We start from the raw sequence: 21,078 nt of genomic DNA, 5'->3' as shown, positions 1-21,078 counted from the left end.
TAAAAGGGAAAATAAATTGAGTAAGATGATAGTATCCAACAACTTCCTCTGCATTGAATGGTGATAAACACACCTATGTCCCTCATTTAATTAGTCAAAATGAGCGGATCACTGTCTAGTGCTAATTACAGTGCCAGCCCCTAATGCTGCAAGAGTACCATCACTGTGAGCAACTTTCTCAAATGCAGGGGCTTGCCAATATGTGGGCAGCAAAGGGGTGCCCACTCCCCGTTCCTATGGGGTGAGCCTGTCCCTGGAAATCTTTGGTGGTGGTCGGCCTGGGGAGAAATTCAGTGGGCTGAATTTCTTCAGGAGGGCCTGCTCTCTGCTGTCCCGTGGCTGCATAAGGCTGGGGAAGGTGACATTTGCTGGAGAATGCAAAGAATGTAGAGAGCTGGCGGGAGGGGAGACCATGCAGTCTGAATAGAGAAACCTGTTTGATTCCCCTGAAGGGCAAAACACACCCAAGTCTCCTCCTCAAAACAAGGCTTGGCTTCCAGGAGCCAACCCTCTCGGCCCGCCCGGCAGGTAAGCACTCTGCCTCACCCACAGTTGCCTCGCTGCCAGGGAGGATCGGAGGCACCCGCTGCGAACCCTTGGGGGGCAAAGGCACTTGGAGACTGATTGCAGACTGCTCCACATCTGTCTTTAGAGGGAAGGCTGCAGCTGCGAAGCCTCCGCAGGTAGGGATGGGCAGGGAGCCTGGTTCTCTGAACTCTGCAGAGTATCTGGGGTGCTTCTGCAATCTGTGTTTCCCCTGCCCGCTCTGTATGAGGAGGAGGAGGACTGACATCTCCTAACCTGCTGATACAGGGATCTGGCAAGGATGAGGGAAGCTTCTATTGAAGACTCCTTTCAGAGAAGGAGGGAAAGCTAGCGTGTTGGTCCCAAGTGTGGATATAAAATGATACCTAGATACTAAAGAGGTGGTATTAGTATAGATACAAAAGTAAGGCAGAACTGAAGGGTTTGGATAGGAGGTTCTGCTACTTGCATTTGCCAGGTCACCGAGTTCCGTCCCTGCCCATCTATCTTTCTAAAATCTGTCCCCTTCGTAATTTGTAAGGTGTAGTGGGGACATGGCAGCAGGGACAAGTCTGTGCACAGGCAGGAGGGATCAGCTGTGTAGGACAGGTATAAAATTTGAGCCTGTGACTCTTAACAGCTTCTTGAGAGGCTTAGGGTCAGCTGCCATGTTTGCACCATACCTAACCTTCTTCCCTCAGACCTGCGTGTTTCAGAGAGAGATGCAGGTGGAGACCTTTCTTTCTCTGTTCTTCTGTCTTGTTTTGTTTCTCTATGAGTCAGTTTGAAATCAGCACCCTGGAAAGGAAAGGATGGGAGTGATGAAGCTGTTGCAGCCGGTGAGGGAGGTGAACATCTCTCTCAGTCCTTCACACTTTCTACCTGGAAGCCTGGTGAACATGTTGACCATTTCTCCATCTCTACCCCTCTGCTCCAGGACAAATCCCAGCCAGGAGCATGAGCTGGCTGCAGCTGGACAGATTGCTCAGAGCAGTGATGTCCTCCTGCATCAAATTGACTAAATTGTGGAGCTTGTACTTGGACTGATTTGTTCTACTCATCCAGCCAAAGACAAAATACTAAGTTTTATTAAATCCCAACATTATTTAATTTAAAGTTCTGACCACCAAAAAAAAGTGAGTCTCAATTTTGTTTTTTAAAACATTTTTTTTTTAATTGTGGTGAAACTTTGTAGCATCTCTGAAATGTCACAAAGCTTCAATGGGATGTTTTTGTCCTGCTCTGTTTGTGGGTCTGTGATGCAAGTGCCAAGCAAAGTGTCTTTGAAAGAGAGGAACTGTTCCTTCCTTTTTGCTTTCATCTTTAGACATCAAGGCATAAGGTCGATGCCATGTGGGTGCAGTAAACACCATCCACATCCTTCTTCCTTTTCAAATACAGAAATTAGTTGAGCAATTAAGAATTAATACCTTGCAATTAGAGTAATGAAACTTCATACCAAGTGAAAAATTATTCAGTAATTTTGGACAACAGAAGTGAACGGCTGTGATGGGGATGGGCATGCTGTGCTCCTGGCATGGAAGGCCCCAAAATGATTTCTCAAGATGGGCAGGGTTGTTGTAGCTCCACCTAAGTTCACACCATGCTTTCCCAGCTTCAGTAACTCATATGTTTGCCAGCTTCATCTGGTCAGACTGAAATTTTTCTATGTGGGGTACGTGGTTGCAAGTGAATTAAAATAAATGAAAATTATGCATTCGTGGCTTGAGAGCACTTGTCTCAGGCACAGCTGAAACGTGTCTGTCCTTCATGTTGGAGCTCTGTGCAGGCTTCCCCATGACAACTGTTGGTCTTTATTTCTCCTTTCCTCATGCCTGGGGGGGAGGAGATGTTTACTGTCCCCAGGTACAGGTGACCAGGATCTGAAGGAATTGCAGTTGGTCTGAGACTCTTCACAAAAATCCTTCACATCCAGTGGGCTCAGCTCCTGTGATTCATATTCAGGGTCATGTCAGCCACTCTGAGGAAGGTGGGGACGCAGTTAATGACGGTGGTGTGGTTTAAATTGTTTGAATGGCATCACAGAAGGGTTGCGACAGAGGCATAAAATGTCACCCGCAGTGGAGTAACCATCCTGGAGCACCTCTTCTGTGAAGAACAGCTGAGAAACCTGGGGTAGTTTAGCCTGGAGAAGAGAAGGCTCTGGGGGAACCTGGTTGCATCCTTTTAAATATCACCTAGGCTTTAGCGTTATGAGCCTGTCTGCTCCTAGGCAGTTTGCATGATTTTTATCTGTGTTTGAAAGCCTCCAGCCACCCTGTTGCTCCTAATGCAGAGCCACTGTCGTGACATGACAGATGTAAATGGAGTCCAAGTTCTGGAGCACGCTTCAGGCTGGTGGCCTGGTCCTTCAGGGACAGCTGGCAGCCACCATCACCCAGGCACTCAGGTACCTGTGTGGATGAGGTGGGGTGAGGTCCTACACTGCACATTATGAGTTTATAATGTGAATCCAGAAGTGTCACTTATTTCCCTCAAGGGCAGACAGAAGGATGGAAGCTGCCCATCCTTCCCAGACATGGAATATCATTCAAGTGAGAGTTCAAGGGTGAAATAAACAGTAGTTCTAGCAATGCTGCCTCAAGAAATATCACAGCTACTGGGCACAAATTGCTAACTTAGTGTAAACTTTCTTTGCTGGATCCAACTTGCTGAAAGGGTTTTAAAGGGTTAACTTTACTCTGGCAGGTTTTATGCTAGATCAGGCACAGTCTGTCTACACTGTCCTAACTTCATAGCAGATCAGGTAACAGCTGACATAAAAGCATAACACTGGCACAAGGTTTGCATTGTGTGCTCTGGCTAATGCAAGAGAAATGCAAGTATGTGCCCACGCCTAATCCAGATCACTGGAGGGCAGTCTGAGAGTACACAGACCTGGATTAGCAATCCTAAAAATTGGATACTGCCTTTCTGGGGCAGGGAGCCTCACGGCTGAGTATAGGCTGTGTGGAGAAGCATTTTCTCGCTGGCTTTCCTTTCTGTAAGTTTCTGTAAGTTCATCTTGATCTGCTGAGTGTTGATCTGAGGTGCCGTATTTCATCAAATAACGGGTTGGAGAATAGGCACTGAGACTGTGATTTAGATCTAGATAACAAAATCCTCAGCAAAGTTTAAATAAAGTTCCAGTTCAAGTCTTTTGCAAGCTTTAAATGCCTCCTAGTTTGAGGATAGTGATAGTCAGAAGGTCAGGATGTGCATCAACTATCATTAAACTATGAGACTCTTCTTCATAACTGCCCTCCAGTTTGCAGCTGATTCTGGCATGAGTATACAAGTTTCTATCTGGTGAAATTAGTTTTGTACTTTTTTGCCTATGCAGGAGAATGTGAGAGATTGCTTAGAAGGAAACTGGACAGCATGGATAGTGCTGAAGGAATGACAGGGCTGAAGGAAAATAACACTAGCGTGAACAGTTTCTTGTCTATTAATGGCTTTTACGTTGAAATCCCAAGAGTTTGGCTCCTTGTTGCATGGACTCAGTAAACACCACAGGACTCAGCTAAGGGGTCTCTGCCCAGAAGGTACAACAGGACTTTTCAGCTTGCAGCATCTCATGACTCAGCTCTTCTGGGGACCAGCACAGCAAAGTGACATTGGTCTCGGGACAGGGTGTCTCTTCAGGGAACCAGAGGGCTGCAACATGAACTCGGTGGTTGGCCTGGGCTGTGTGGACAGGTCAGGAATCTAAAGGCACCCTGTGGTGCTTTCCAGGAAAGCTGTATTTACAGGATCAAAGCAGCTCTGCTTCCTTTCCCAGGGCAGTCATTTAGCCCTCAGAAGTAACTCCAACGTCGGATCCAGCTCATCACCAAGACGGAGGGCAAGGTGGCTATTAGGTGCAAAGGGGCTATTAATGCAAGTGCCCTACATACTCCTGACAAAAGCAGGCTGAATATTTGTTATTAACATTTTAAATTTGAAGTTGAGCCATCAGAAAGGGGGATGGCTGGTAAGTTTTTTTTCCTGTGTGTTTGCAGGTAATAGGAGCTGCAGTCAGCTGTTAAAGAATAGCAAGTGTTTCATCTCCTGAGGTATAATTACATCTTTTTAAGTGGCTTATGCAGAAAGCAGAATCATTCCCAATTAAGTGAAGGGCTGCTGATTTCTAGCACTTGGAGAATTTATTAGCAAAGAGTGCTGTTCTGGCTGTACATTTGCAGAGGACTACATGAGTAGGCAAAGGTCTATCACCACCTCCTTTCTGCTGCTGCTGAGGACCAGCTGCAGCCTCTGTGGCTCTGAGGACGGCAGTAGACATGGGGATGGATGAGCAGAAGCTGTGATCTGTGAGGATCACTCCTTGCTGGGGGTGAGATTGAAGTTTGTGGTGTGGTGTGGGAGCAATTTATTAGTTCCTCTGCTGGTATCACTGATGGTGCTTGCTCTCATGGTATGTCACCCAGCCGTGGCAGCCAAACTGAGGTCTGGAGCTTGTTCCACCTGCCAAGCCAAGGATTTTCACCAGGAGCTGCCCTCTGAAACACTGCTGAGAGGAAGAGATCACATCCCACTAGCACCAGTGACATCCCTTGCAACTGCCTTAAAACTCAAAGCACCTTGAAATACCCAAGGCAGGGACCACTCCAACACCTGGATGCCTGCAGAGAGTGAGCTGAGCTGGCTGGCTGCCTGCAGACAGGCACACCCTGAAGATTAAAATCTGAACAAGGTTTCAGGTCCCTTTGCCTTATTAAGTAGCTTGTAATTACTTTCATTCACGTGATGAGGAGCTGCAGAGGCAGTCTTCATGCCCTTCTTCCCTTCAATGACTGAATGTTGTCTGTCCATTCAGCTTCATAGCAAAACTTCTTTTTGTACCCTGGGATTTCTGTATTTTGCTCATGATTTTCACAACTGTGGTTGTCCAGAGTCTTGGTGGCACTCTGCCTGAGAACATGAGGGTCTTTATAAAAGTCAATGTGGATTTATCTAGCAGTTCCATTTGAAACATGCAGTCTTAGGACAAGTGTACTAATAGCATTTTGGTAGAATATTTATTTCTTGTGCTGGAGTGCTCATGTTGGATGCTTTGTCAGCAAGAATTTAAGCATCTGAACACCTGTTTTTATGGGTCAGCTGTTGGTGCGACATCCCAGTTGCAATCATCCAGCATGTAGGCTGAGGGACTTTAGCTGACTGTATTCTACTAGAAGCTTGAGGCAAAAATGTACTGTAAATCACAGACTTTTTTATTAGGAATAGTCTCTAGATAGCTGTCATGTATTTGTATTGCCCAGGGATGTCTAGTTTCCATTATCTCTACCCTGTTCATAGGAGAGGGCTGGAGAGAAAAGAGGAGAGAAGGCCTAGAGATCAGTCTGGCTTGTGAAGTTTTCTGTTACTCCTGGAATCAGCCCTTTGCAGTTGGTGGAGAAGGAAACCCAGCTCATCAGTATGTTCTCCAGTTCTCCCAGTCATATCACTCAGATGATCAACCTTGCCTTCTTCAGTGTACCCAGCATGCAGCTCCACCTGTGCTGCATACCAGTGACTTGCTATCACACAGAGGGGAGAGGCAATTTGGATTTAATTACCTGGAAGATGATCAGGTTCTGACTCGTAAAGGGCCTGTGAGAACCTGAGGAGAGGAGATTGATTTAAAATTGGCTCTGTCCAGGAATTGGTGTCACCTCTCCCCTGTGTAGGACCATGGCATTAGTTTTCTCTGTTGCTATGCTCTATGCTAGAAACATACCTCTTCATCCCATAAAGATGCCAGCCTGTTTGAATCTTGGACATGGGCAAGAGGGAAGGACGTGTCTGAGGAACAAGGGGATAACAGATGAAAGCAGTGGCACTGCAGCTAAGCAGCACGTTGGGGATGACCACAGAGTGGAGAACCCTGCAGTGAGCCAAGTAGGCAAGGTGGAATGTTTTGAAGAGCAGAGTTAACTGGTCCATGCTTTCCTCCCTGCTCATCTGGCATCCAGTGCCCTAGGTGTGAGGCTTGGGAAGGCAGATTGAAAGAGCCAGGTTTCCACACTATCCCAGCCCTGCTCTTGGTGACAAGGATGAAGCTTCAGCTCTTGCTTAAAAGCAGAAGGCAGCAAGGAAGTGCATCACTTGGAGGATTAGAGCAAAGGCCAGCTGTGCTGAATTAGGTATGTCCTTAGGTTCTCATGGAAAGTCAAACCCTGAATTCAAAGCTCAAACTGTGAGTAGAGCACTTAGGGAATTTTAACAGGAGAAAGTTTCTCCTCATGGGCTATCAGGTTGTTTTTCTGGCTGAGATCAGGATAAAGATGTTTGGAGTACTTTCAGGAGGCTGTAGCTGGCAGCTGCTTTGCCTAGAGAACTTGGACTGGCAGTGATAAACCTGATACAGCTCTGTAGTTAGACTTGCACTGCTCCTTCCTCCCCCCCCCCCAAAATTAGCCATGCTAAACCCTTTCAAGTATGCATGCAAACTTTGCCAAGTTTTTGTTCTTAAGGAAAAATGTTAAAATCTAAAACAAAAGGCAATCTTAAGTCTTCTCCAATGAAACTCTCTCACCTTGTTCTGAAACATGTCAGTTTTTCCCTCATTTCTACTTTTGTTCAAAATACATATAGCAATATGGCATGAAACTAAACCCTCTGGCTGATCTGTCATGATCTAGTCTGAATTCTTCTGCTTGCTCAAAGCTGTGTTCTTGTATCCAACCATAGTAACCTTTTTCTGTGTTGGAAATGACCTGCGAATAAAAAACCTCCATCTTTTGCAGATTGTTAGTGATGCCTGAGAAGTGAGTAAACCCATAACCTGCTAATTTCCCATTCCCTCCAACGTTGCACTTTGCATTTTAAAAAAGCAGCTAACGGAGAGGGAAGGAGATGAATTGCCCCCCCTCCCTTCGTGCCAGCAGCAGGGCATGATTGAAGCCCCCTAAAAGATAGCTTTGTGCAGAACATGGACCTGCTCCAGGAACAGATTTCGGGGTAGGCGTTTCCTTCCCTGGCAGAGCCACTGACTCTGCTTGCTGACGCTGGCCATGTCAGCGTCTCTCAACAAAGAGGCAGGTGTTTTCTCCAGGCTGTGGGCAGTGCTGAGCACCGTGCATGGCCTCTTCTTTTATCCTCTTTATTAAATAGACTCAGATGACACCTGGGGACTTGATTTTTGCTCCTGCTAAGGCAGCCAGGAATTAACCCCTCTCATAACAACCATGCACTCTCTGAATGACTGAGGCCTTTTCCATTCTTTCGAGAATGGACTTCTGATTATTTTTTGGTTGCTTTCTACTCTGCAGATTGCAATTGCTGTGGATACACTGTCATCACCCGAGGATAAGACAATCTGGCTGTAGCCTTTGTAGGCTTATTTTCAGTATAGTCTTTTCTTGAGCCCTGGATCCTGACATTTTTGGGGATCAGAATGTGAAAACTACTATAGGCATCTACCCCAGGAAACCAAATCACTTTGATGCAGTTACTGCCCATTAAGCTAGCTGAGCATGTCGAAGCTGTTTCCTCAACAGTTCTCTAAGTGGCTTGATCCAGACCATGAGGGGTCTTTTACAATTGTGTGCATTTGATCACCACATTTAGGGGTTGTTCCTGAAGGCAGTAATAGTGGAAGGTGTTGTAAAGTAGAGTGAAATTGTCAGGTGTTTACCAATCCATTTTTTTCCCAATATATTTAATTTTGGATGGAAAAAGAAACAACAGAAAACACTACAAATATTATTCTTAACACTTGCTGAATGAACACAAGTCCCAGTGTTTTGTACCGTTGGAAACATCCAGTTAGAACTGAGTGTCCAGAAATATCAGCGTGCAGACTGCTGAATCCTGAAGATAAAAGTAGATGTACAAATAGACAAAGTATAATGTATAACTACAATTAAGCCACAAAAACGATTCAGCATGTATCTTCTTGGTCTAAATGTCTATGTGCTGCACATACTGCAGTGTTTGTATCCCACAGACATTGCTATGAACTGTACTGAAGGTAGGTGGTATTTGAATTTGCACCCAGGTGCGCTCTGCATGGATGGTATACACTGCTCTGTGAGTCATAGGCCTTTCAAGATGGATCAAATCTAAATTATTTTAGCTCAGAAGCCTGTAAGAAGGTATGGAAGAACTGAGTTCTGGCCCTTGTGCTACCTAGAATTTTTTCCTAGACTGTATTTAACAGGTAGGTCACGGAATGCACATATCTATGCTTAAGCATTGCCTATAGCAATGCCCAGTTGTCCCTGCTGAGGAAGGAGTCTCTCCAGTGGGCAGGTCTAGGCACAGCGTCCAGTCTGTTGTGTTTTCTTATTTCTTGTTTGATGTCTCTCTAGCAGGTGAAGCTCTCCATGTTTTTCTCAGATCTCAGGCCAAAGGATTGGCAGTCTGAGAGCCTGCTGTAGGGACACTGTCACAGTGCTGAGGAGTCAGGCCGTGGAGCTCCTGGACTTGCTGCATGGCTGGGACTCACCCCTAAGGATTGTGGTTTCCATGGCTGTGATGTAAGCAGACCTTGATACCAGGCAGGTGATGTACTCTTGCTGAAGGGTTTCTCACAGACTTCTGCAAGTAGGAGCATTTATATCCCCTTTTTATTTTAAGGTAAAAAGTCCGGTGAAATTGGCACATATTTACCAATATATTCTTTCTCTACAAACATTTACTCTTCTGCAGCGGCTTTTTGAGAAGGATCGTCTCTCAGAGCTTTGTAATTCACTCATTTATTTTAAGTATCCCAGGGCATTTTGCAAACTTTGAGCCTTTGGCAGCTCTGTAAGTTTGTCTGGGGGAACCACATTTAAGGGATTCATCTCTCAAAGTGCAGTTATCTCAAGGCAGTGCTTAATGGAGCCTGCAGTAACTGTTTAGATCAGGAATTTAAGAATTACTGCTCATTTACATAGCAATGCCACCCAAGGGTGCCAATTAGGGCTGAGGGCCTATTGCACTGATGTTGTGTAGACATTTAATGGGAGACTGTGAAGTGCTCCCACTGCGCTTCTACAGGAAAAAGTTCCACATAAATATTTTGAAAGGAAAATGTTTTTTTCTGAAGTGATATTTTTATTTTAAATTTTATATTTGTAGTGAATGTTTAATTGGAAGAATCAATTCCTGAACTGCTCCAGTGGCTACAGCAGAGTGACTTGTTGACTTGTTGAGAGTCCTTTCAGAACAGTCCCACAGCAGAAGATTTTTTTATTAGGTAATGAATAAACAGAAGACAAAAAGGTGTATCCAGCCTTACAGAATTACTTTTTGATTAGAAGGTGAGGGGGAAGTGGTGGATCCAGTCTGAGCCAGAGAATTGTGGGACAGCGAAAGGTTGGTGGCTGTGTGGGAACAGGAATAGGAAAGGTCACAGATTTTTCAGCTGTACCTGCTTGTCTTTAATCCAGTGTCTCAAAATCTGTGATCTGCTTATAGGTGAATGGAGGTTGTCAGAGAACACCTTCCCATGTCATGAAAAGAAGCTGCTGTCATGCTTCTCTCCAGTGCTACATGTGTTTCTGTGAGGGCTATGGTTCCAGAAGCTCCTGTGCATGCAGTGTGGTTTCTGTTAGCAATAGGATGCTATAGACATGAGGACTTGAATGCCCAAAATTTAGAGTTCCGTGGCCATGTTTCCAATTATAAAGCATAATTTTTTTGCCATGGATAGTCATCTGAACTGTCTTTTATCTCTTTTATTTCCCATTTATCCCTTTTATCCCATTTAATTCCCCCAAGGGCCAGGTGTTGCACAAATGTTTGAGTTGTGATGGTAAGAGGTGGGCAAGCAGCAGCACAACTCTGGCATCTTGCACAGAGGAAAGGAAAAGCTGTCCTGAAAGGGCAGCTGCAGTGATCAATATCTGGAAGTTAAGTTCATAGCCGGGTCCACAGATACCCCTCAGTATCTGCCAGGAGACAGATCTTTTTGTTTGCTTTGACTGACGGGCCATACTCTTAGCTCCAAAATGACCCTCAGTCAGGTGGAACAGTGCTTTTGGATCTTAAAACCTCCAGAAATATTATGTACTCTAACACAGCCTTGGATTTGGACAATGGGAGAAAAAGGATCTGTCTTGTCTCACATCCAGAGACGCATAGAGCATCGTCGCTTCCTCTCCTCTCACCTGCTGACTTCAGATCTTTAAGCTTCATTCAAGGCAGGTTCCACTTCTCCAGGTGGGAAGGGGAGCTGTTGGGATCAGTTGCAATCTATCCCAGAACTAGGCAAATGGATTTGTTTCCATAGCAATAGAAGAAATTATTGTAGCCTGTGGCAGTAGCTGATGATTGATTCCCAAATAAGATATGCCAACAAAAACATGTTTTGGGGGGTTTTTTTGTTTTTTTGTTTTTTTTTTTTTCCTCCTTTATTACTTAACTACTATCTGTGGTGGAATTTCCAATACCTTAAAAGTGTACTTACGAAAAACTGCATCCCCTAGTGCATTTTGATAAGGAAGATTTTGGAATTGCTCTATGTTGGCTTGCCACTACCTTTCAAGAGTATAATGGCAGGCAAATGTGATGAAACGTCCTCCAAATCTTGAGTGGAGATCTTTGAGATTTTCTGCACTGCAGACTTGGAAAAAAATGCTTTGAAACATGCTTTGAGGTCCTGCAATACATGTGTTAAAGCTTAAATGCAGATTTTGCTAGAAAGGGGAAACTGTTTCAATTTCTAAGCAGTCCCTGGAGCAGTGAGAAGCACTTCTTTCCCAGGAGTGTTGTGTCAGCTTCTCTGGAGTCAGATGCCCATTTGCTAATCCTCTCTGGCCCCATGAATCCCACACTCCTTTCTGAACAGCCATGTGGTTTGAACAGATGCACTGGGTTGTGGTCCCACTGCAGCCTTGTGCAGCTGCAGAAGCTGCATCTCCCATTTCTTGTTCTAACCACCAGCCACTGGAGTATTAAAGCATGGAGAAATAATACTGGCTTGCTTTGGGAAATAATATTCCTGATTCTACTTTGCTGATTTGCCTTTTTTATTTTTGGTTTGGATTGTTGGACCCCATCTAGCTCTCTTGTTCCCGTTTCTTCAGCACAGCTTCTGTCTTAGCATCTGTAGACATTAGTTTGTCTGCCAGGTGCCAGCGGGCACTAAAACAAGAAAATGAGCTTTCCTTTCTCATGTAGGAAATGTTGAGCTGTTCTAACTGCAGGAGCCACGATATAACCTTTGCTGATTTGTCTTTCAGTGCTCTCATTGCCTAATGTAAGGTCTGCGCTGATCGTCATAAGGTTTACAGAGCTCACTGTCACACCTCCAGCAGGAGCTGACTGCAGGTGGTGAAGAATGGGAGCAAGAAATAGAGTACTTGAACTGCTTCTGTTCTTGCTGCATTCTTTCAGCTTCTAGTGATGTTATTTAGTCTGTATTGCTTTGATCCGTGGGTGAAAGGTAAAAAATAGCCACTTTGTGAATGAAACAGACAAAACTATATTAAAGGACGTGGAAAACTGTCTCCTCCAGCTCTCACAGAAGGACCTTTTCACCACTCTGTGCCTGTCACAGAAGCTTTGCTGCAAGATTGACTCTGGTCTCCTTTGTTAGGGCATTTGTGAAGAATCCTCACTGTGGGGCAGTCAGGCTCTAACTCCAAACCTTTCTGCCCATTAACCAGCACAGAGCCTCCCGATGGCTCGCAGCACTGGGATGGCTGAGCTGCTGCTGCCATTACATGAATCATAGGTGGAAAAAGCAGGCTGGCAGAAAACACTGCCAGTCCCCCAAAGCCAAGCCAGGTGAGCACCAGCGACGTGTTCCAACATCTGTTTGTCAAGCCAGAAATATCAGTGGAGTTATGTCAGCATTTACTGTGATCCTTCCCAAGGTGATGTGAGCCAGGAAGAGGGAACGCAGCGCCAGAGGAAAAGGCTTGGCCAATCTTGGCCAACATGTAGTTTCTGGCACGTGTATTTATATGCATGCTGAGTGCCACTTTTTGTGGCTTCCCTTTGGTTTTGGGTGTATTTGTTAAGCTAGGGGATTTGTGTGAGTAAGAAATGAAGCTGCTGTTCAAGCAATAAACTGAGATGATGCTTCTAGCAGAGCTTTGTTGCTTGTCCAGGAGCAGGGCTCAGCATCCCCATGAGCTCCATCCCTCACTGTGCATCTTCCTGGGAATCTTCCCTGTGTGTTCCTAAACCTCTGCTTATTCTTCTAAAAGATCTGTACTGGGTGGCTAATTCCCTCTGAGTTGTGCTGCTAGACAGGAACCAGCTTCCAAATGCCTCATTCTATTGCAACACGTAGCACATGCCTACTTCTGCCACTTATTTGCCCTGGATTTGGACTGTCTCAAGCTCTTGGGGCTGTTCTTTTCCACTGTTTCTCATCCTTTACTTCCTTCAACTTTATCTTGTCCTGAAATAAGAAATAATTTAGTAAGTAGAAGAGGGCACCAAATGCATAGGAGCACCTCTGAATTGCAGTTAGCAAGGTAGCTGTGGTTGAAATCCATCTTTCTCGGATTTGGTAGGTAGTGAAGCCATGTAACTTCTCTAGGTGCAGGACCAGGGTGCTGTGAGTTTTTTAACCTAGGGTTGCAAGGTAACACGTCCTTTGGCTGTGCTCCTACAGACTGCAGTCAGGCCTCTTGCCTTTGGTGGAAAGATACCTGAGTATTTAGAGGCTCTTCATGAAAACAACAGTGTTGTCCTAGATAATATTTTTTCTCTAAATAGCAGGGACAATTAAATTTTGCGTGGGAAGGGGGATCTGGGAAGGATAAGAAAGGAGGTGGGCCGTCAGCTCCTGGTGGAAGCTGAATTAATGTTTGGGAGTGTTTGCAAAAGGGAGAGGGAGCCTAGGGGTAATAGAGGGCTTGTTTTCCATCTGAGAGCAAACTGGATAAAGGGTGGATATGCAGGGAGCCGAGGCAGATCTCAGCTGAGACAAGAGGATGGAGGAGGCACTGCCAAGAAGCAACGCTATGAGATCAGCGCTCGGCATTCCTGATGGGCGTGTGGCTTTGCAGCAGTACTGCAGAGACAAGCCCACCAGCAGATAATAACAACCTAATTTTAGATTCACAGGCTCCCAAATAGGGTTGGGCATTTCTCTTAATGAATAGTATAGTCACTTAAGAATCCAGGTTCAGCAGATAGTTTTGGCAAGGAACAAATGGGGGACAGGAGAAACTTTAAAGGGTAAAGAAAGGAGACATTTCTGATTTTATTGTGCTTATTTATTGAATTATTTGAAAGCAGTCAGGTGCTGAACTAACCTGGGTTCTGCTCAAACCCTGTGGATCCATTTGGGGGCTGTGTTTTTGGGTTTTTTTGTTTGTTTGTTTTGTTTTTTGTTTGTTTTGGTTTTGGTTTTGCTTTCTTTCATTTGCTTGTTGGTTTGCAAATGTTAAAAAGCTTCTCCAAGGTTGTTCATCCAGGAGTTTCTCCTTGCTGCTTTGCTGTGGGCACTTCAAGGAGGAACTCAATTGCCAATGGAAGCAAGAACTAACTTTCCCTTTTAAGACAAAGAGTAAGACATTCTCCCTGCTATATTTTATGGGGAATGATGGAACATGTCTGCCAACTGAAAGAGCCCTTTTATTGTACTCCTGCTTAGTGAAAATGCCATGATTCACCCAAACATCCTCCGCTTCTCTTACTTAAACAGATTCCAGAAGAGCTGTTCTGCCTTAATCTCCTTAGGTCACCTTTGCTAAGGTCTCCTCTCTTTTCCTCCCAGACCAGGAAGGATGCATTTATCATTAGCAGTCTTTCCACTTACTGGTATGAAGTACACATCCACTGGATTTTTTTCTCCATCCTTGTTGCTGAAGGTGCATGGCATGGGGAGAAATTGCAACTCTGATATGTGTGTCATGATCTTTCCATACTCTAGGCTCCGTGGCTGTGACACTGCTGTGATGCTCCCTCTTCTGCATGACTCTGAAACTGTTTATATGAGAACTACTAATCTGCTGTTCTCCCTTTTCATTTCTTCCAGAGGCCTGTTGTCTTCAAACAGTAACTGAAGGGGGAAGGCACTTCTGAGAACCATGATGTCCCTGGGTGTCAGCAAAGGTAATTCCTTTCCATCTCAAGCTGTTGGGAATCTGTCCTCTGCTATATTAGTAATACGTTCCTAATAATATCTTATATAATATCTTAGAATAATATCTTATCAAAGAAGCATGAAAAATACTCACAGAAGCTGTTTTCACTGAGGAACATGCTCAGGCCACAGAAATCTGCAGCAGATCTTGAGATTTACTTCTTAAGTGACAGATAGTTACTGGACTTTTAGATATCAGTAGAGAGGATGACACTTCCAAATCCACAGATAACCTGGAACAGAATAGAAGAGTGGAAGGGCCTTGTTTATTTCCATGATACAGTGGATTTTGAAATTTCAGTACTAAGAAAAGCAGTTCTTCCTTTTCCAGGTGTTCAGCATGAAGAGTGTTACTGCTGGTCCCCACACTGTTGGGTATGGCTCTGTTAATCAGTGTCTTTGCTCCTGCTAATTCCACATGAGAAATTCCATATTTATATATATAACTGTTATATAACAGTTATATTACTGTTGGTATAACTGGTTTTCCTTAACAGAATTCTGACATGAATGCTTCTCCAAAAAAAATCCACTACTGCATCTCTATGGCATAACAGTTTTGAAGCATGTGATCATGTACCAATGATTAAACGATTTACTGCATGTCAACTGACCAGTGATAACCATTTCTGTGCAGCCTTTCAGCCTACTGTGAGCACAGGATCCTGAGACCTAGCTGACCCTTCTTTCCTGGTAGCTAAACTAAATTATTTCATGTTTGTCTGAGGCTAAGAGTGTAGACAAGCAGTGTCCTTGTCTTGGCTGATATGAATTTAGTTGTAAAGCTGCAACAACTGTCTCTAAATACCTGAGATGCATTGGTCCAAGCTCTATGAGGAGAGCAGGCCTGATGTTTTCAACACTTAGCAGTCATTTCCAAAATGGCAAAGGATGAAAGATAACCAGAAATACACAGAAAAGGAATTTTCTTATCTGGTATCTATAATTTCCCTATGGAAAAACTGCTTTTCCTCAGAAGAAAGTGCTGGATGGGGAATTTCCCAGTTAAAATGCATTCCTTGTTGTTGTCATTACTGTTGTGTTTGTTTGTTGTTGTTGTTTTGGTTGTGTTTTTTGTTTTGTTTTGTTTTTTTAATTTAATAAGATGCATCCCTGCCATTCTCTGACAGGACACCAGAGAAAGCTGGATTTATGTGTTTTACGGCTTGTCCCCCAGCCATTGGCTCAGTTTCATGCTCCAGACTGATCATTCTCTCCCATAAACCAAAAAAAGCTCTTTGCTAGAGCTGATCTGATGGGAAATGCCAGAGGAAATGCACTGCCTTGTAAATATGTGATTAGACCACCCACTGAATGTCTTTGGTTTCCCTGGAAGAAAATAACTCATTAATGTTAAACAGTCCCCAGAAAGAAGGAGAAAAAAGCCGTAAGAGTCTCTTTAGAAGAGGTGACACATCAGTGGAGCTGGGCTAAATTGATCTGAATTTTGGATGACAGCTTGTTTTTATCTTTCATAGGAAGTAGCAAAAGACTCATAAAGTGTTTGCATCTCTGATAGGGGGCCCTTGCTCTCTGCTAAGGTTTGCCAGCAGCTCACCTGCTGACACTGAAGTTTTGCTCCTTCTCAACAGCCCTTCTTCTCTCTCCTTCCTTTCCCTCTGCCTCTCCTAGATCGTGTGATTACACCTACAGATGAAGACCGCAGGAGGATCATTAAGCAGATGAAGGTTCGCACCACCCTGAAGGGAGATAAGAGCTGGATTCACCACCAGAATTCGGACTCCGAGGATGAAAAGAAGAGCAGCCCGCTGTAAGTGCTGTCACTAAGGAATGCTTCTCTTCTCCCTTTCCTTCATCAGCATCCCTTGAGAGCTCTAGCTTGTAGGAGAAATGCACGTTGAACTGGCTTGTTGTGGGGTTCCTGTGACACCAGGAAATGGCACTGCCCAAGGAAGCAGTGCTCCTGTTTCATTTTGGCAGACACTGGAAGAGAAGCACTGAGAAATGGGAACTGATTTGCTGGGAACTGTGAATCCAACAGCACATGCAGATTTGAGGTCTCAGGAGAACTCAAAGTTTCTGAGGCCAGATTTTGTTTCGCCATCTCTGAAGTGGCGGGCAAAAAGACAAACCTTGACATGAGGAGGTTTTAAAATGATATAAAACAGTCAGGTCTGCATCTCCTCCTGCAGCTAATGGGACATGCAGCCATCCCTGCACCAGGGATGGCAACAGTGTGCACCAGGATCTCTTCAGTTAGAAGTAAAATCAAGCTCCATACAGCTTTCTCTTGGCAGCTCTCTCAGAAAGAACCATTGCCACATTTGACGAGGTAAAATAGCAAGAACAGGAGTTCACTGTGTGGTCATTTCTTCTGTACTCAGGTCTGGGCGAACTGGTGGGGGATCCACAACCTCAGCACCTACTGCTCTTCAGACTGAGAGGTAATTTGGGGGACCCATCCCATTGCTTTCTTTTTGTCTCATTGCATCAGTGCATGTTTTCACCTGTTCTTCTTACTCTAACCCCCTCACTTCTATGATTGTGTTGAAAAAATATAGTTCTTGAGAAGAGCCTACATTGTTCATTGTACATTGGTTGATGTCTCACCAACCATCACCTTGTACAGTGCATAGCTTAGGTCCTGCAAAGTCTAGATGGAGAGATGTGAGACTGGATGGATCAGTAACTTCACTGCAGAGGATTGGATGCTTTCAAGGCCATGATCCCAAGACTTAATGGTGCACATCTACTCCTGTTCTGGATCAAAATCTGTATGCTGTGAGCCTGAAGGTTCCTCAGAGCAAGAGAAGCTCTGTAATGAAACTGAATTTGCTTCAGGTATAGATCATGAGGATTTTAAGGAACACAGGAGCTTATAGCACTGCCCTTTTGCTGTGCCAAAAGCTTTCAATTAAAGTTCAGTGCATAGGGAGCCACTAGGCAATGGGACTGAGATGGGCTACAGACTGCTGGTGCCCTCTCTGAGGACACTGCAGAAAGAGGAGCTTGGGGCTATGTTTAGCATTCATCATCCTTTAGGTGCCCATCCAGAGAGCTCCAGAGCTAAGCTAAGCCTGCAGTGAGTTTGCATTTCTGTGTCTGAAGGCAATGGGATAAATTTGAGCTTGGCAGTCACTTGAAGCATGTGGTGATGTGCAGTGTAAACTTGCCTTCCTGCTGAGCTCTGACCTTATTGCTGAACCTGCTTGGAGCGGGTTAGACGAGAGACCTGCTGAGCTACCTTACAGCTGTATTATCCTGAGGGCATGTGGACAGGCAGGAAAAGAAGAGGGGTTGCATTTGGGCAGGGATGGAAGGAGCCTGTTAATGCCCTATTTGATAGATCTAGGTCCTTGAGGCTTGTCTTGGTCCCCACCTTGATCGCAGGTAGACTTTTTCAAGTCAGCTTGAATCAAGTTTTAGAAACGCTTCCTTCTGTCCTGATGAAAGGGCCAAATCACTGCCTGTTGGTGGCCCTTTGCTTTAGCTCCCCTGGAAGTATGCTCCACCCAGCTTCTGAGGACAGGCAGACAGAGAAGTTAGTGTGAAGCTGATGTCTTTCCTGTGATAAAGCAGCTAGAATCTGTACTTTGTTTTTCTCCATCTGTGACATCAATTTGAGGACTTCATTTTGAGCCAGAAAACTGTCAGCATGAATAACTTTAATTGGCTAATTCTGAAATGTCATCCTTTAGCTCTCTTTCTTAGAGCTTGTTCTGAAGGTTATTTATTTTTTTTAAAGAAGCCTTCCAGGGTCAGTTTGGTGTAGTAACAAAGTTATCACCCAAGGTCCATTTGGCTAGATTTTGGCTTGACAGCGATGAGGGCATTTCTCTTTTATACTGCTGCTGCTTTTCCAGATGTTTTTTAATTCACTGATGTCTGTTCTTTGCACAGATCTCCTGCCTCCAAGCCTCAATCCGGTTACCTCATCAGGTTGGTATACAGAGCAGCAAGAAGCACTTGGGTGGAGGAAAAGGAGAACTATATCAGGAGCAGCAAACATGAAAAATACTATGATCTCTTGGTTTCTTCTGCCAGTTAGGAACACTGTAATGCTCACAGATGAGTGTTCTGTGATAAAGAGATAGTCCTGGATGTTTTGTTAACAGATAATTTGATGGTGATGTTAACAGAAAATCAGATCTCTTCTGTATGGGATAATGATCACACATGGGAAGATGATCATGCTGCAAAAATTTTCTGTAATCTTTATCAGGATCAGAACATCACTACTGATGGGACTTGTACTCTTCAGCTTCCTCTGACGTGTAGCTTGTTGTATGCAGAGACCCTAATGCCCCATTTATCCTAACCAGGTTGGCAAGTCCTGTGATGCACACACACTCAAGTTGTGTGAAAGCTGATATTACTGTGTTGTGTAAGGCCATAGAGTAGGAAGATGGAACTTTTCTCAGGATTACTCTCCCAGGAAAGCATCTTACAATTTTTGGTATCATGAGCCAACAGAACATATAGATGCTATTAGGCCTAAGAATGGCTGCATGTCTCCTAATCTTAGCTCCAAACTCTTCCCTGAAAAACAATTTTAGTGTGTCTCTTTTCTCACCAGGGGAGTGTTCACAAAAACCATTGATAAGACTCCTTCCGTGCCAAATTCTCCATCTTCTAAGGCGGCACAGAAAAAGTATGTATATCTTCCAATTGTTAATGAAAATGAACTTCTAAAACTGTATATATTTTGAGTGATCCTTTTACTTTGGCTGATACCTGTGGGCTTCCGGTGAGCTTCTTTATATATAATGCTGAAAGACAGGGCTTTTGATTTAGCAGCTCTACTCAGAACATGGAAAAAAGACATCAAACTCTGTATTTTCCTCACCAAAGCATAGAATAGCAGTTGACTGTGAAACTACTCATAGATTTGGTTTTAATTTGGCAAATAGGTTTTGGGTGGGGTATAAATCACAAGGAGGCCTTTCAAGGCTGTGACATTCATTTTGATGTTTTTAAGGTTTGGTTTTTTTTTTTTGAACCTGTTTCTTGAGAGGCTCTTATGTTTAAGTGTAGAAGGATCTAAGCATGATCTAATCTGGACAGATGTTTGTTGCATGTCAGATGAAACTTTTTGAATTCCCCCTTTCCCCCATTTTGTTTCAGCTGGGGAGAAGAATGATGCTGCAAAGTGTCTTTCCTCCTTCTCCCTTGCTAATCCTGGGATAGAGTAGCATCATCTCACAGAAGAGTGTACCCTTACTGGCTTTGACGACTCACTGGCCCTGGAAAATCAAAATAGACTCCAAATCCTAACCCAAGACCGTGGAAAGAATTCTGCCCCTAAATTCAGAGGGTGGATACTTAGGATCACTCTGTTTTTCTTCATCTTGTGGTGCATGGGGAGAGGATGAAAGAGGATGAGAGCTCAGGAGAGTCATGTTAACCATTGTGATTTGTGCCTTCTGCAGCACTGCCATGAAGGGACCCAGTTCATGCCATTCTTCTGGCTACAGGATGACTACTGAGGATTACAAGAAATTGTGAGTGTGCAAAGAGGAGCAGTGCCTTTGTGCCCATGTACAGGTTCAGCAGCAAAGCCACCCACACATAGGTGCTCAGTCAGGCATGGCTTCATCATCTGAGTGCTGTGTAGAGAGCTATCACTGGAAACTAAAGCATTTTCCAGTGTTACCTCCAGGCCTGTGTGGGCTGTAAGGTGTTCCTTGACCTGGTAATGGCCTCTGCATGGAGCAAATTTTACCACTTGGTAGTAATTAAGGCAGAAAGTGAAGGGTGCAACCTTGGGACTAGGTTTGCAGCATTGCTGGCTTTTATGAAACCAGAGGAAAGGAGGAGGCTTATGGCAGAACAGCACTCATGACATTTCATTCATAACATTTAACATCAGGTACTGTAGCTGTACACTGAAAGGCAGCTGAGCATTTATCAACCTGTAGTCTTAAAACCCTCTAGTTTTAAAACCCCTTCACTAATAAAACAAAATCCTATGAGCATGTGTTCCCTAATCCAGCTGAAAAATATAAGTGTCCTCCCACTCATATGCAACATTTCCAGGGCCTGAACCTGTTTCCACATACCTTGCCCTTAGAGCATTGTTGTTTTGTTTTGTTTTGTTTTGCTTTTTTTCTTGTGTTGCAACATTCTACACAGGCAGTTTCCTTACTCTGGCTCTCCTCTTCCTTTCCTATTTCAGAGCTCCCTATAATGTCAAACCAAAATCAGTGGACTTGGGTGAGGAGGATGTGCCTTTTAGTCCAGATGAACATAAAAAGAGGTATGCCTTCCAGGTAACCACCTTTCTTGCAAGGGGCAGAGACAAGTGAACTTACTTCAGATTAACTGTTCTTTAATGGGAGGGTCAGTTCCATGATGATTATGGCTAAGCCATTAGGGCTGATTGCAATAAAATAATAAGCAGATATTTCTACAGAGAGCACATCAATGCCCACAGGCGACTGCACTCTCAACAAAATATAATTAAAAGCCTGACGTGATTCAACCTGACAGCATACCCCAATTAATTTGGTAGCTGGAAATGGGTTGTGGAATCCATCAGCTCCATGGTGCCTATGTGAAACGATAGGGATGCACAA

The 21,078-nt window shown here is 44.2% G+C and overlaps 1 protein-coding gene across 1 annotated transcript in view; it reads left to right on the top strand.

Annotated features, from left to right (window-relative positions):
- Positions 1-21,078, top strand: part of LOC122163912 (zinc finger protein 185-like) — a 48,685-nt gene that overhangs the window by 3,156 nt on the left and 24,451 nt on the right. The window contains exons 2-8 of the mRNA XM_042825480.1: positions 14,435-14,511; positions 16,175-16,313; positions 16,888-16,947; positions 18,404-18,442; positions 19,080-19,154; positions 19,933-20,004; positions 20,679-20,759. Of these exons, the coding sequence (XP_042681414.1) occupies positions 14,487-14,511; positions 16,175-16,313; positions 16,888-16,947; positions 18,404-18,442; positions 19,080-19,154; positions 19,933-20,004; positions 20,679-20,759 (491 nt within the window). The 5' untranslated portion in view covers positions 14,435-14,486. The remainder of the gene's footprint in view (positions 1-14,434; positions 14,512-16,174; positions 16,314-16,887; positions 16,948-18,403; positions 18,443-19,079; positions 19,155-19,932; positions 20,005-20,678; positions 20,760-21,078) is intronic.

The sequence above is a fragment of the Centrocercus urophasianus genome, unplaced genomic scaffold, assembly GCF_019232065.1.
Source record: "Centrocercus urophasianus isolate 14NV4802_14NV808 unplaced genomic scaffold, USGS_Curo_1.0 seq_24, whole genome shotgun sequence".
Lineage (NCBI taxonomy): Eukaryota > Metazoa > Chordata > Aves > Galliformes > Phasianidae > Centrocercus > Centrocercus urophasianus.
Note: the sequence above shows the minus strand (reverse complement) of the source record. Positions and strands in the feature narration are given on the sequence as shown.